The 15,350-nt window shown below is 46.1% G+C and overlaps 2 protein-coding genes across 5 annotated transcripts in view; both read left to right on the top strand.

Annotated features, from left to right (window-relative positions):
• Positions 1-15,350, top strand: part of APOOL (apolipoprotein O like) — a 400,760-nt gene that overhangs the window by 14,759 nt on the left and 370,651 nt on the right. The window lies entirely within an intron of this gene.
• The window catches only part of LOC143822809 (connector enhancer of kinase suppressor of ras 2-like), a 415,535-nt gene that overhangs the window by 65,736 nt on the left and 334,449 nt on the right, over positions 1-15,350 (top strand). The window contains exon 1 of one of the 4 annotated variants that reach the window (XM_077308414.1): positions 1,463-1,768. The exons of the other annotated variants lie outside the window; for them this stretch is intronic. Coding sequence (XP_077164529.1) covers positions 1,723-1,768 — 46 coding nt within the window. The 5' untranslated portion in view covers positions 1,463-1,722. Of the gene's footprint in view, positions 1-1,462; positions 1,769-15,350 lie in introns of those variants that run through there. 4 annotated transcript variants of the gene reach the window in all.

Raw genomic sequence — 15,350 nt, 5'->3', positions numbered from 1 at the left:
TGTAGCTGCTGAAGGACCAGGATCCAAGGAGGTGCATATGTATGAATTGGCAGATACATTAAGTTTGAGCTGTATTAAATGGCAGATTCTGTCAAATTTCTCTTCCACTGCAGCTTTCCTGTGGGTCCCCTATCACCTGGCAGCAATATTTTGGAGATTAGTCACAGCAAGCACCTGCATTCCGAGGTGTTCACATGACTCAGTTCAGAGAGACAGAAAATTTAAAGGAGAGGATGTTAAGACACACTGACGATCTTTTAACAAAGATTTAGATTTAATCTTTAATAAACTGGGTCGTTTTTTTATCTGTGTTTGTAACAACAATCATGGTTTTAAAAGCTTTCTCATACACGGCTTAGAATACTAAATTTTACAAGCCTAAAGTCTGGCAGCCATTACTGTCATTGAGACACATGCCTTTAAATTCAGAGAATTGTTCTAAATTTGGCACATTGTGCAAACACTGGCAGAAACAGAAGACCGTTTTTTAACATCCCTGGGCAATTACGGTGGCATCTTGTACGCATTTTTAAAAAAATATCACTGGGTTTTATTTTTCTGTAATTAAAGATGGGACAAAGTTCCTTTAAACATTTTGAGAAGCTGCTTAATTACATGATTATTCTTTAGAAGTTGCGGTGGTTTGTGCGATGAATTGGTAATTAGCAACTTCTTCAATGTAGCTTGCACGCATGCCGGGCAAACTACTCTGTTAATGTTAGGGAAGTGCTTGGAAGATTTACTGCCTCTTATAAGAGCAAATTATTATAATGTTTAATATTCCAAGGGCGCAAAACAATAGGCTATGAGACAACCATATAATTGTTGGATTAGTCTCTGCAATCTATTCCCAATTTTTTATTTAAATTTCCCTGTTTGATTTTTACAAGGCTCGCTTCTCTGACTTCTAACCGGAGCTCAGTAGAAACTCTTCATAGGGTTTGGGTTTTTATTAAGCAAACATTTGTGGCGTTACTTAAGGAGTCCTACCCATTCCATGATTTCTGCATATTCCTGGAATAAATATTATGGTGACCCCAGCAAAAGGTTAACATGGCAAGTGAGACACAGAGGGGGCTTCCTCTGCAGATCCTTCCTTGGTGGTCTCCCATCCAAAGTCCAACCTGCTAGCTTCCAATATCTGATGAGATGAGGCTAGCCCAGGGGTAGTCAAACTGCGGCCCTCCAGATGTCCATGGACTACAGTTCCCAGGAGCCCCTGCCAGCGAATGCTGGCAGGGGCTCCTGGCAATTGTAGTCCATGGACATCTGGAGGGCCACAGTTTGACTTTCCCTGACCATACCATTCTGCATCCTGGCTGATTCATATACTTTGCCTTTATTCTGAATTGCCTATATAGCATTGGGGTGCTGCCTGATTGGATGAAATTACCTCTAGCAGGTTCCTGGATTTTATGCTAGGAGAACCCATGAGATCAAATTCACCTGACAAACCTGAGCAAGGAGATACCAGTAAAAATAGGAAAGCCTGGCTCTCACTTTCAGGGCTTTGTGATCCACTTTGGAGCCGGGTTTGTTTGTTTGTTTATTTGGATTTTTATACCGCCCATTCTTTGCAACTCTGGGCAGTTGCATAAACTGGGAAATGCTGACCGATGTGACTAATCCGGAGAGAAGGAACAGGCAGCAGTTTGGCTAGAGCATGTAACCGAACAGGCCTGAGACAAGGTAAAGAACTGGACAAAGCAATTTCAGGAGAAAATGTATCTCGTGCTGAAGTTGTTTTCCTCCCAGAAATCAATACCAGGTAATATTTTAAAGAATTCTACAAATTACTGAGGTAGTGAATTCTTGTCCTCTTCCACGATCAGGTTCACAAATATAGTTGCTTCAGTTTAACAGGTTTGGGGCACTTTTAAACTTCTCATTTTTTCTCACGAAAGCAAAGAGGGAGAAGCAAACTGACTCCTTTTTAAAGAGGGGTAGGCATACATGAATGGGACAATATATCTCCAACATGTCTATCGTGCCATATTTTCTAGGATAAGTTGGGGTGGGGTGGGGGTGGGGGAAAGTAGACAATGGCTTGTACTAGGAGTTTAATTTTGAGTATGGCCACTGCCAAACAAGGAGTTCTCTTCTTCTTCTTCTTCTTCTTCTTCTTCTTCTTCTTCTTCTTCTTCTTCTTCTTCTTCTTCTTCTTCTTCTTCTTCTTCTTCTTCTTCTTGAAACGAGAAGGGATAAGCTTACAGCCACCGCATGCCTTGAAGCTGGAACATTTATTCACAGATCAATGGGTGGCATTGCTTGAGAGAAGTACACAATCTTGGAAGTCTTAGTGTTGTCAGTCGTTTTTGAAGTTAGACTGGAGGAGGCTTCTCTGATACTTGCAAGCTGTCTTGGAAAGAGAAAAGGGAAATGCAAGATCAAAGAAAGGACCCAATTACAGAGACTAAATAGGAAGGCTTTCTTTTCTGCCTTTCTCCCAGCAAGCATACATGACTGATTGCTTGGTATTTGTGTTAGCACCCTAAAGATAAAAGATCTCATAAGGGTTAATCAAAAAGGAAATTTACCAGCCAATCAAAAGTATGTCTACTCTGATATAAGTCACATTGATTTCGTTTTGTGCAGATTGGTGTGTGGTGGTGGTGGGGGGGTGGGGGGGTTGGGGGGTTGGGGGGTTGGGGGGTTGGGGGGAGGGGGAGAAAAGACATCGACTGAGCTATATAAATGACCTTTGAAGACTAAAGGCAGTCTCAGAACCTTATAAAGACCACTTTACATTTATACAGTGCTTGCATTGTAAGGCCCTTAATTATGCCTTACAGTAACCCTGAAATGTAGATGTATCATTAAGTATCTACTAGTAGTAAAGCCCGTTGCATTTTGTAATACCACGGGTGCTAGCTCATGGTTTGGTGTGACTCATTTGAAAGTTGGCAACCCTAAGAGAAGGTCTCTCTGTGCACAGCAGTCTTGACCCCAGTCAGGTTTATACACACCTAGGTAGTGTGGATATCCAGAACATGAACCAATCTGCCAACCTTACCTTCTCACTGCAATGTTCTCTGGGTGGATAGCTAATCAGGCTGGAGGAGAACACCCAGGAGCTGTACAGGTGACCTGATTGGCCAGTAACGCCCAACTCCTCCTAGGACCCCTTATAATGCTAATGGTTACAGATGGTAAGTTTGGAGGCGAACTGGGCAAATAGTGGTAGGCATACCTAAAGCCATTTTGAATAATTTGACCTGAGCACTTCAAGGCTTATAGAGTGCAAGCCTAAGCAGTTCTGCTCAGGCATAAGCCCCATTTTATCCAATGGAGCTTACCTCTGAGAAAAATGTTGTTAGTACTGCAAACTCAGATACCAAACCAACTCTCAAGCAATCTCTGTATTGCTTCCTCCAGGCAGAGTCAGGCTTTTCTATGCACCCATGATCTTAAATCACATAACTGGCAATGTCAGGGATTGAACTTGGCACCTTCTGTATGCAAAGGCACACAGTCTACTGTACTACTCCAAGGAGCTTGTCTATTCCAAGCTAAACAGGTTTCATCACTCCATGCTGGGTACTGGAAGACCTTATAGAATCATAGAGTTGGAAGGGACCTCCAGGGTCATCAAGGATGCTTTAGGATGCTTAGGGCTGATCCTGCGTTGAGCAGGGGGTTGGACTAGATGGCCTGTATGGCCCCTTCCAACTCTATGATTCTATGATAGATGGCCTGTATGGCCCCTTCCAACTCTATGATTCTATGATTCTAAGTCCAGCCCCCTGCAGACTTTTTCAGTGTCTTTTGCAAACCACAGAGAAATGGAATGCTTAAGGCAGGGGTAGTCAAACTGCGGCCCTCCAGATGTCCATGGACTACAATTCCCAGGAGCCCCTGCCAGCGAATGCTGGCAGGGGGCTCCTGGGAATTGTAGTCCATGGACATCTGGAGGGCCGCAGTTTGACTACCCCTGGCTTAAGGCCTATTGGCTCAATGGCAGCACATATATTTTGCGTGCCACAAATTCAATTCCATCAAATGATCTCAGGTAGCAGATTTTGGAAAGACACTGGAACTTTGGAATGGCATTCCTACTCAAATTCTTTATTTGTTATATTTCTATACCACCCTCTCATAAGGCTCAGGTTACATAAAACATAAGGGAGTACATTATAGCCATAATAACAATAATCTTAACAGTAACAGTAAGAACCAGTATTGATAAATAGCGTAACAATTAGCAATGCAATAGAACTTTTCAAACAGAACCCATGGGGGGGCAGTTGGGTTCAGGATGCGCAGGATGTCTGTGATGTCCATGGGGCCAGCTGAACGGTGTTAGGTCTGTCAGCCTCAGTCAAATGCCTGGCAGAGGAGCACCATTTTACAGGCCGTTTGGCATTTCAGGAAGAGCCCTGATCTCTTCAGGGGGCTCATTCCACTACGTTGGGGCCAGAACCAAGAAGGTTCTGGCCCTGGTTGAGGCTCGCTGTGCTTCTTTGGGGCCAGGGATCCACAGATAGTTGGTGGTGGCTGAACATAATGCTCTGGGTATAGGTAGAGAGGCAGTTTCTGAGATACATTGGGCCCAGACCGTGTATGGCCTTGAAGGTGACAACCAAAATCTTAAGCCTGACCTGGAATTCAACTGGGAGCCAGTAAAGTTGTTGAAGGGCCAGCCAAATGTGATTATTTCTCAGACAGGGGCCCCTATTCTTATGTCAGTTGTTTTTAGGAGCCAAGATGGACATGGGTCTAGTGGGCAAGTGGTTGGCCTTGTTGCTGTTAGCATCCTGCCCACTTCAGCTAATGAGGGTTGTCTGAAGTTACTCAGTGTTCTCTCCAGAGGTGGCCAAGGGGCCTCTAGTTCACTTTCCGTATCAAAGCTTGAGGGGAGGTTGTGGCAGAGAGTCGAGATTTTGTCTGCAAAATGACTTACAAATGCCTCATATAGAACATAAATAGAGCCTGTGGGATCAGACCAGTGGTCCATCGAGTCCAGCGTACTGTTTCACACTAGGGTTGTCAGTTCCAGGTTAGGAAATATCTGGAGATTTTAGGAGTGGAGCCTAAGGAGGGGAGGGGTTAGGGAGGGGAGGAACTTCAATGGAATATAATGCCATAGTAGCTTTTCTCCTGATGAGTTGATCCTTGTTACCTGGAGATTGAGCCTCTTGTGGCGCAGAGTTGTAAGGCAGCAGTCTGAAAGGTCTGCCCATGAGGCTGGGAGTTCGATCCCAGCAGCCGGCTCAAGGTTGACTCAGCCTCCCATCCTTCCGAGGTCGGTAAAATGAGTACCCAGCTTGCTGCTGGGGGGTAAATGGTAATGACTGGGGAAGGCACTGGCAAACCACCCCTTATTGAGTCTGCCGTGAAAACGCTAGAGGGCGTCACCCCAAGGGTCAGACATGACTCGGTCTTGCACAGGGGATACCTTTACCTTTACCTGGAGATTAGTTGTAATTTTAAGAGATATCCAGCCTCTATCAAGGTAAACTATGTCTACAGCATTCCCCTGATATAGCAAGGTAGTAATTTTCTCAAAAAAAAGAGAGATAAGGTTAGTCTGACATGACTTGTTCTTAAGAAAGCCATGCTGACTCTTAGTAATTACAGCCATCCATTGTAGCCACTAAAAGACTGACAGTTTGATGGTTTGTTCTAAAACTTTGCCAGCTATCGATGTCAAGATGACGGGTAGGTTGTTACCCGGATCTTCCTTTTCCCCCTTCTTGATGGTGGGTACCTGTGGAGAGAGAAAAACATAGTGACAGCAGCTACCAAACAAGAAGCAGACGATGCCTCAGAGTCCAAAGGAGAAGGAAGAGGGGCTTAGACTCCTGTTTAAGAGGGCAGGGGCGGGGCTTATGTAGGAGATAAAAGGGAAGTGGGGGAGACACAAGGGGATGGATAAGAAAGTGGAGAGAGAGGAGGTTGAAGGTCGTGGTGTACAGTGAAGGAGGAGTAAAGCTATAGGTGTCTAGATGATGGGATGGTAGTTACCTGAATCCTCCTTTTTCCCCTTCTTGAAGATGGGGGCTTCATTTGTCCACCTCCAGTCTTCAGGTGTTTCACCTGTTCCCTAAGAATAGTAAAAAATAATGGAATCAGTTCTTTTGAAAGCTGTTTATGGAGCCATCTTGGTTTCTTAATGTTCCTCCCCATTTTCCTTCTCAAGGAAATTGTCTGCGATTGTGCCTTCAGTATTTCACCTTTGAGAAACTCCAAACCTTCTTGGACTTCCATCTTAGGTTTCTCTAACCTTGGGTTTTCTACCCAACAGAATTTTACGTTTGTTCAAAAAAAAGATCTACTGATGTCCAGCTTGTATATGTGATCCACCCTCACGAGGTGCAAACCATCTCCTGATAGAAGAGCCTCATCACAGTAGCATAATCCGTGGTCCAAAAATCCAAACCTTTCTGAATGACATCAATGATGCAGCCGGTCATTTATCTGTATTATTTCTCTTTCCCTTCCTAAGCCTCAGCCATTAACAAGAAGGACTGACAAAAATACAACCTGTACCCCGAAGTCCTTCACTTTCTCCCCAAGGTCAGTGGTCCCCAACCTTTTTTCGGCTGGGGACCGGCAGGGCAAGTGCCCTGCCCGCGCAGCACGCATGCGTGCCCATGCCCGCACAACACGCACGCGCTGCCGGGCCGCGCATGCGCTTGTGCGTGCTGCGTGGCCTAAGTCACACATGCGCGGCACTTTGCGCATGCGCGAAAGTATGGCGCATGGACAATTTCGGCCGCACAGCACGCAGGTGCACATGCGCGGCCTGGCCGCGCATGTGCAATGCTTGGTGTGGCCCTGATTCCCTCTCCCCCCCTCCTGCAGTTACTGCGGGGGGGGCGGGGAGAGGGAACCTCGGCCCAGCGCCCTGGCCTTCGCGGCCCGGCACCGGGCCGCGGACCGCAGGTTGGGGACCACTGCCCAAGATGACGTAGTCGTGTTTCATGTGCTCCGTACTGCACTGGGTGGCATTATTTGTTCCCAAATGAATGAGCAGGAAGGGATATCTGATGACGCAGGAATTAATAGTTCTGATTTGGTATATGTAACATTATTATATGTAACGATTCAAATGGGTAGCCGTGTTGGTCTGAAGTAGCACAATAAGTCAAGTCTTTATTATTACAGTACTAGACCAGTAGTCAAATTACAAGGTACATAAAAAACATCTGGCATTAACAAGATAAAAGAATCATTGATAACTTAAATATTATTTAAAAAGATTAAAACATTCCAGCTAGAAGAATCATTCTGGTTTTAAAACTCACAAGCATTATCTCAAGCAATTGAGACTATCTCTACCTAAGTTGCTCCGAATCCAACCAGCTCTTCCTTGTTTTGAGTAGCACAATAAAATCGGAGTCCAGGAGCAACTTTAAGGCCAACAAAGATTGATTCAAGGCGTGAGCTTTCGAGTGCAAGCACTCTTCCTCAGACTGTGAACTACCATCTGAGGAAGAGTGCTTGCACTCGAAAGCTTGAATCAATCTTTGTTGGTCTTAAAGGCGCTACTGGACTCTGATTTTATTATATGTAACGTAACATTATCCCAGGAATTGCCAGGTAAACTGTATCAAACCGAATTGGTGTTGGCAGATGCATTCGTACTACTCAGGAGTATTACAGAAGGAGCTATTTTTTCCTCTGCAGTTGCCTTTTGGCTCTAAGAAAAGATCTGAGTCTGAGTGACATATGCTGACCTATATATATTGTGAGGGGTCTCTGAACTTGTTTCCAGTTAGTGAATGATGGAATTATGTCTTAATGGTTTTATGATTCAAGCTGAGTTACTCATGCTCCATTTTCTCCGTCTTTCACTCAAGCAGAGTAATTTCTTCCATGGATTTTTTGTGAGCAGGGATTTTGGAGCAAAGCCAAGTATTGCCTTTATTTTGGGAGTAAAATGAGATTTCTTTTTCCTCCAAGATTTGCTCTATCTGTAGTTTTGGTGCCCTGTATTTGATATGGTAAGGACTTTAGATATGTTACCCATCCATCTAATTCTCTGGACAAAAATGTTAATCTGCTGCCCCTAAAAACATGAGGGTTTTATACCTGGGAAGGATAGAGGGAATGCTGGAGTAGCTATATTTTAATAAATAACATAGCACTTCTTCAGATATGTTAAATAAATACATGGACTAGACAATACAGGTTGCCCAGTTGCTGTGTATTGTATTTCTCCTGCAAACTGCTTTCCCCTGTATCAGGGTTTTGTAGTGTGGTGCCTATGGACATCATAAAAAGCAGAGACATCACCCTGCCAACCAAAGTGCGTCTAGTCAAGGCTATGGTCTTCCCAGTTGCAATGTATGGCTGTGAAAGTTGGACCATAAGGAAGGCCGAGCGTCAAAGAATTGAGGCTTTTGAACTCTGGTGCTGGAGAAGACTCTTGCGAGTCCCTTGGACTGCAAGGCGAACAAACCAGTCAGTCCTAGAGGACATCAGCCCTGCCTGCTCCTTAGAAGGCCAGATCTTGAAGATGAAACTCAAATACTTTGGCCATCTCATGAGAAGGAAACACTCCCTGGAGAAGAGCCTAACGCTGGGAGCGATTGAGGGCAAAGGAAGAAGGGGACGACAGAGAATGAGGTGGCTGCATGGAGTCACTGAAGCAGTCGGTGCAAACTTAAATTGACTCCGGGGGATTGTAGAGGACAGGAAGGCTGGAGGATCATTGTCCATGGGGTCGCGATGGGTTGGACATGACTTCACAACTATGGACATAAGGACACTGTGTGAACCCTTTCCTGAGAGCCATCTTGTGTGATGCTGGGGTCAGGTGATTTGCTTTTGTCCAGCAATGCTTCTTATTGACCACTGGAGATTTTACTGGCTGTGCAGATTTTTAATAACATTAGGGGGTTGGACTAGATGGCCTGTATGGCCCCTTCCAACTCTATGATTCTATTATTATGCTTTAGCACCAGCTTCCACCATGGCACAGGAATCCTCACTCTGACTTGAAGGTAAGCCATGACAGACATTTTTTGGCTGGCTCATCCTCCTGAGGCAGCCTTTTTTTGGCTATATCCACCACCCCATGTAATAGTTCCAGGCTCAGAAAGGTTGGGAACCCCAGCCCCAAACCAATAACAGACACGGTCAGTTGTCATAGAATAGCCACGAATATTCAGATAGCTGAATCCCTAAGGAAGCTCACAAAATCCTGATGATCAAATTAGCTTCGGTAATAAGAGCTTAGAAAAATGAGAAGGAATAAATTTGAACATCTGGGACCCAGAAAGGTTGAGGGGGCTGAGGCTTGGACATGCGCTACTATAGAGCCATCACTGCTCCTCAGGCAAAAATGCCCTCAGCGCCTACCTCAGAGCCAACCAAAACATCATGTGACAATGAATCATAGGACTAGCCAGGCCCCATGGGAAATGGGTATCCATGAAAGTCTGTTCCCCTAGTCCCCTTGTCTCCGGGACCATGAGTGAGATGGTTGAAGTGGCAGCACAAGAGGCAAGGAAAGAATGGAGGCTGGAACCAAACTTCACAAAAGATCTAGAAGGTGTGGAACTACCTGGGATGGGGGGTGGGGGGGATACGAGAGTGGCAGAGGGGCTGTGCAATGGGGATGGTGGAAAAGGCTAAAAAGGGAGTACTAGGAGTGAGTTGTTACATACTGATTTTTTTTTAATGGCCATATTTTTGGCTATTGGTCAATGTGGAATGTTTAATTGACCGACCCAATCGTTTTATTGTGTGTTTCCCATAAGGCTTCCCCTCCTCCAGATGCTAGTCTTTGATTTGCTTCAAGGCTGATCATCACTGCTCTTTCATCTTACTGCTCTTTCATGCCGCTGCTGATCTCCGAGCTATTTACCCTAAGAACAAATTCAGAAGTTGGTCTTGGCAGACAGTTAACTGCATGAATACTGCCATGTCGGCTGCAGATGCTGAATCCCATGGTCCATTACTGTTTGATCTGTCAGAAAAACACACACACAAACCCCCGAAAGAAATAAAAAAAATACTTGCAGAGCTGGCTAATGATGCTGCTTCTCAAGTTAGTGACCTAATTTCCTATATGAAGTTGGCAACATAGTATTCCTTCCTTCTGCTGCTTTCTGTATTAATTTTGCAAGAGGTAGAAAACTAATGACTTTTTTTCAATTAAAAAAAGCCAGCCTGTGTCCATCTGAGGGGCGCTCAGGAGTAGGCTCCATCATTACGAACAAAACATCACATCAAAATCACAAGATGTCATAGTCCCATTGTATACGGCACTGGTCAGACCACACCTGGAGTACTGTGTGCAGTTCTGGAGGCCTCACTTCAAGAAGGGTGTGGATAAAATTGAAAGGGTACAGAGGAGAGCAACGAGGATGATCTGGGGCCAAGGGACCAAGCCCTATGAAGATAGGTTGAGGGACTTGGGAATGTTCAGCCTGGAGAAAAGGAGGTTGAGAGGGGACATGATAGCCCTCTTTAAGTATTTGAAAGCTTGTCACTTGGAGGAGGGCAGGATGCTGTTTCTGTTGGCTGCAGAGGAGAGGACACGCAGTAATGGGTTTAAACTACGAGTACAATGATATAGGCTAGATATCAGGAAAAGATTTTTCACAGAGTAGTTCAGCAGTGGAATAGGCTGCCTAAGGAGGTGGTGAGCTCCCCCTCACTGGCAGTCTTCAAGCAAAGGTTGGATACCCACTTTTCTTGAATGCTTTAGGATGCTTTGGGCTGATCCTGCGTTGAGCAGGGGGTTGAACTAGATGGCCTGTATGGCCCCTTCCAACTCTATGATTCTATGAAACCCATACACAGGATCTGACCGTCATAGGCTCATACCAAAGGCAGTTGAATTGACTGTACCGCTAACTCAGTCCAGTCGGAAATGCAGATTTCCAACTCTTCTTTCTAAGTTACCTTGGCATCTTGTGACTTTATTTCTCCAGGTCAGTGGGCTTCTCAAATGGTCCTCTGGAAAGCCCTGGGGCTTCCTTGCAGGGACTCCACAACAAAAAGGTTATTAATCTTTCCCAAAAGACAGCTTTCCTGTTATTACCAATGTACATTTGCAGGGGAATTTCTACACACACTCCAGATCTTCCCCCCTTTTGGGGCTGTATCCCTTAAATGTCATTGTCACCACCTTTCCTTTTGAGGAATGATCTTTAACAATTTCCTCATGAGAATTAATGATGCTGTCATTTTTCAGGGCTTGGTTCCCTCCCAGAGTTATAATTTATTTTTGAGAAAGTAATGGAAAGGCATTGTGGTAGGGGTACTTAAGCAGTGCTTCTCCAGTGCCGTGCCCATAGATTCTGTGGCACTCACTGATATGTTTCCTGGCACCAGTTTGCTTCTTCGGCAAGGCAAACAGGCAAGTTTGGGAGCTGGAGGTACATCAGAGAATTTGGGAGACATCCCCTGTGGGTCTTCAGGAAGCACCAACTGGGAAAGAACTGCCCCCACTGTAGAATACTTGACCTGGGTGGCTGTGAGGACAGCCTGGCATTTGTCACCCTCACAAACTCAGCAGCTGAAAGTGCTCACTAGAAAGCAAAGGAGAGAAACTGAGAAAGTCCTACTGCTGCAAGAAACCTCCAGCTACCCCTAGACAGAGCAGGAAGTAGCAATCTGTCCCCGCCTCATTCAGGAAGTTCTTTGGGAGTGGCTGCCGGGATGGGAGATGGTATCTCGGAACAGCATCACTAGCCCATGGATGGTGTGCCTCCAGACTCCGGGGAATCCAGCAATCCAAGTCAGGAGCCGCCACTGGCTATGCCAGTTGTGTTACGAGGGATGCACAGGGGAGACGGAGGAGTGCAGGCACCATGCCAAGCCCGGGAGGTGGCCACCAGTATTGCGGGGAATGCAAGGAAGGGCCGGATACTGGGGAGGGGACAGGGGGAGAGAGGAGAATCCAATAGACATCACCCGTGGGAACAAAGTGACAGCGGAGCCAAAGGAGAGTGCAACCCTTGTTTCGAGCAGGGAGGTTGGAGAGACTGAACCATGGAGGGTGATGCCTTGTACTTGAACCACAAGGGGCAAAACCTATAGGGAGTCACGGAAGGTGTTTGTTCCATTGCAAAAGTGCTGGGAACAGGCCGAGTCCCTTGTTGAGTGAAAAGAGCTGGGTGATACTAATTTTCAGTGGCAGGAGGGGATGTTATATAGGATGTATGTTTCCAAACAAGGACTGTGATTGTTTGAACCCCATAAGCGAGTGGTGGTCCCCCTGGTACATAGGGGGCTTAGGCCATAATTTTCCATTGGAGGGGGGGGGGTTTCACATAGCTGCAAAGCACACAGTATTAAAGGTATCTCGAGCCTTTTATAGGCCAGAGCAGGGGTAGTCAAACTGCGGCCCTCCAGATGTCCATGGACTACAATTCCCAGGAGCCCCCTGCCAGCGAACGCTGGCACGGGGCTCCTGGGAATTGTAGTCCATGGACATCTGGAGGCCCACAGTTTGACTACCCCTGGGCCAGAGTGTCATAAAGATGTGAAAAGATACCTGATGAAAGGGGAGAAGAATGGGAGGGTGAGCTAAATATGAACACCCTGTTGACTTGGAAATAGCAGACAGAGCTCCAAAGGTTTTTGAACAAATATGCTGGCATCTTTCCAAAAGTTCCCGGGGTCACTCAAGCGTTTCAGCATCATATAGCCATGGGGGATCACCGGCCAGTCCCGTCTAGACCCTACCCCTGAACGAAAGGATGGAGGCAAGGGTGGCTGAAGAGATGAAACAGATGCTGGAGTGGAGAATCATAAAAGAGTCCACCACAGAATGGGGTTCCCCCGTAGAGGTTACTCTGAAGAAGAGAGTGAAGGAGGAGGCCCCGAGTATCGGTTTTGTGTGGATTATAGGAAGTTAACAATACTGGATCCTTATCCCACTCCTAGGGCAGACAGATTGCTGGAGGAACTAGGAAATGCGCATTTATTAGCACCATGGATCTGACATCTGGATATTGGCAGATTCCTTTGAGAAAGGAGGTGTCAGACCGTACTGCTTTTGTATGCCCTTTGGAACGTTACCAGTTTCTCAGGCTTCCCTTCGGCTTAAGTGGGGCTAGCAAATGGTTCCAAAGGTTGATGGACCATGTCCTACAGGGGCTGGAGCTTGCCAAAGCCTATCAGGATGATGTGGCTGCTTTCTGCTCCTCGTGGGCTGAACATTTAGGTCACTTGGAGATGGTGCTACAGTTTTTAAAGCAAGCAGGCCTCACGGCCAAGATTTCTAAATGCCAGTTTGCCTGTAAGGATGTGGAGTTTTTGAGTCACATGGTGGGGGGCAGGAGCCATTTGGTCCCAAGAGGCTAAGGTCACCAGTGTGATTACTTGGCCCGTCCCTAAAGGATGTACAGGCTTTTTTCAACCTGGTCAATTACTACCGAAGATTCCGCAAGGGGTTTGGAGAAATAGCATCCCCCTTGAATTTGTTGTGCTGTATGGTCTGCTGTAGCCGTGGTGTGGTCTGCTGAGTGTCAGGTGGCTTTTGACCCACCATTAGATTTCTATACCGCCGCTCGCCATAGCCTCGCGGTGGTTTACACATACCATTCTAAGACAAGAAAACCCCAATAAAATCCCCATTAAAATAATAATCACGTACTAACCAACAATGCAATGGCGACCATAATTTCTAATAATCCCTCCTTGTTCAGGGTGGTAAAGGTAAAGGTATCCCCTGTGCAAGCACCGAGTCATGTCTGACCCTTGGGGTGACGCCCTCCAGCGTTTTCATAGCAGACTCAATACGGGGTGGTTTGCCAGTGCCTTCCCCAGTCATTACCATTTACCCCCCAGCAACAAGCTGGGTACTCAGAAGGATGGAAGGCTGAGTCAACCTTGAGCTGGCCGCTGGGCTTGAAATCAATTGTCCCAGCTCTGGCACATCAAAAGATTTTCTAGTTATAGATGGGAAATGTTTCTTGTGGGGGTGGCCTCATTGCGAGTCCTGACATACATCCATAAGGGCTCTGCCAGAACACGCTTGGGTGAAGTCTAAACCTGCCTGAACTACACTTGTCTCCCAGAGCCAGCTGTAGGGGGCGGCGAGATTTAGTTAGGGTTCTATCTGTCAAACAATCTATTTGTATTATTACTGTGGTTTGCTTTAGAATATCTTTTAATACACCCTTTTACAGATATCTGGCTCTGGTGTGTCCTACTGGCTCTCTGCAACCTGTGGAACCCTCAGAGGGGTACCCTGAGTCCAATATACCCTACAAGGGGGGCAGGAGAGAGACCCCTAAATCTCCTTCACAATGGCCCAGGCTATCCTGATCTTCTCAGATCTCAGAAGCTAAGCAAGGTCAGCTCTGGCTAGTATTTGGACTGGGGTCCTCCAAGGAATACCAGAATTGTGATGCAGTGCTGGGCAAGGGCAAACCACTTCTGAAGTCTCTTCCCTTGGAATCCCCACGGGGTCACCATAAGTTAATGGAGACTTTGCAGCACTTCCCATCACCACCACCACCACCACCACCATTGTAGGACACCAGGCTTGGAACCTCCCAATATTTTGTGATTGCCCTGTCGTGACATCAGTTTCATGGTAGTGCCATTTCTCCAAATTTCCAGATGCACCCACAGGCTCACCAAGCTTGGCCAGTGCCTGGAGGTTCAGCCATGAAATTCACAAGGAGAGCATGGACCAGTCCCTTTTTCTCATGTGATAGCAAAATGACAGGAGGTATATCACAGAGGTCACCAGTCGCCTTTGGAAGGAAGCATGTTTTAGTCTCTAATCTTTGGGATTCTGACAGAGTACGGTAGGCACAGATGCAAAATGGTGGTTATATGAGGTGGAGCCAACCACAAAATGGCAGCTGCAGCTTTCCTGCTATTGGTGGCAGCTGCTACCAAAGTAGCATTTTAAAAAGTCTGCGCAGCCAATAGAATTTCCAATAGCCAAATAAAAGTCCCATTCACTTTCTAAAAACCCTTGGAATGTGCCAGGAAAAGTGTTGGTGGGCACCCTGCTGGGGACCCCTGGGCCCACACATATCCATATCTGCATGGCTATTGACATTGTGCAGGACTCATCTTGCTGTTTTGCATACTTAAGAAACTGAGCTACACTGCGAACAGAGAAGCATTTAAGATAACAATTATGTTCCCCCCCAAAAAACAACAACAATGAAACACGCGAACAAATACTGCCTTAAGTTAATGGAGGATGAACAATTGCACAGCTAAAGAATTCAGTGTGTGACAGCCATAACAGAGCCTTCAGCAATGGGTAATGGAGTGGGGGCTTGGGCAGTAGCCCTTGATATGAGAACTGAAGTGTTTACAAACATGCCTTTATTTTAATTTGTGGAAGTGTTACCTTGGGGAATGCTTTCCGTGCCCTCCTAAGCAGAGTTAGAAAGATAGGCTAAGAACAGTGTGCGTCTGCT

This window comes from Paroedura picta, chromosome 13 (assembly GCF_049243985.1).
Source record: "Paroedura picta isolate Pp20150507F chromosome 13, Ppicta_v3.0, whole genome shotgun sequence".
NCBI classification, from domain to species: domain Eukaryota; kingdom Metazoa; phylum Chordata; class Lepidosauria; order Squamata; family Gekkonidae; genus Paroedura; species Paroedura picta.
This window is presented reverse-complemented; position numbering and strand designations above follow the sequence as displayed.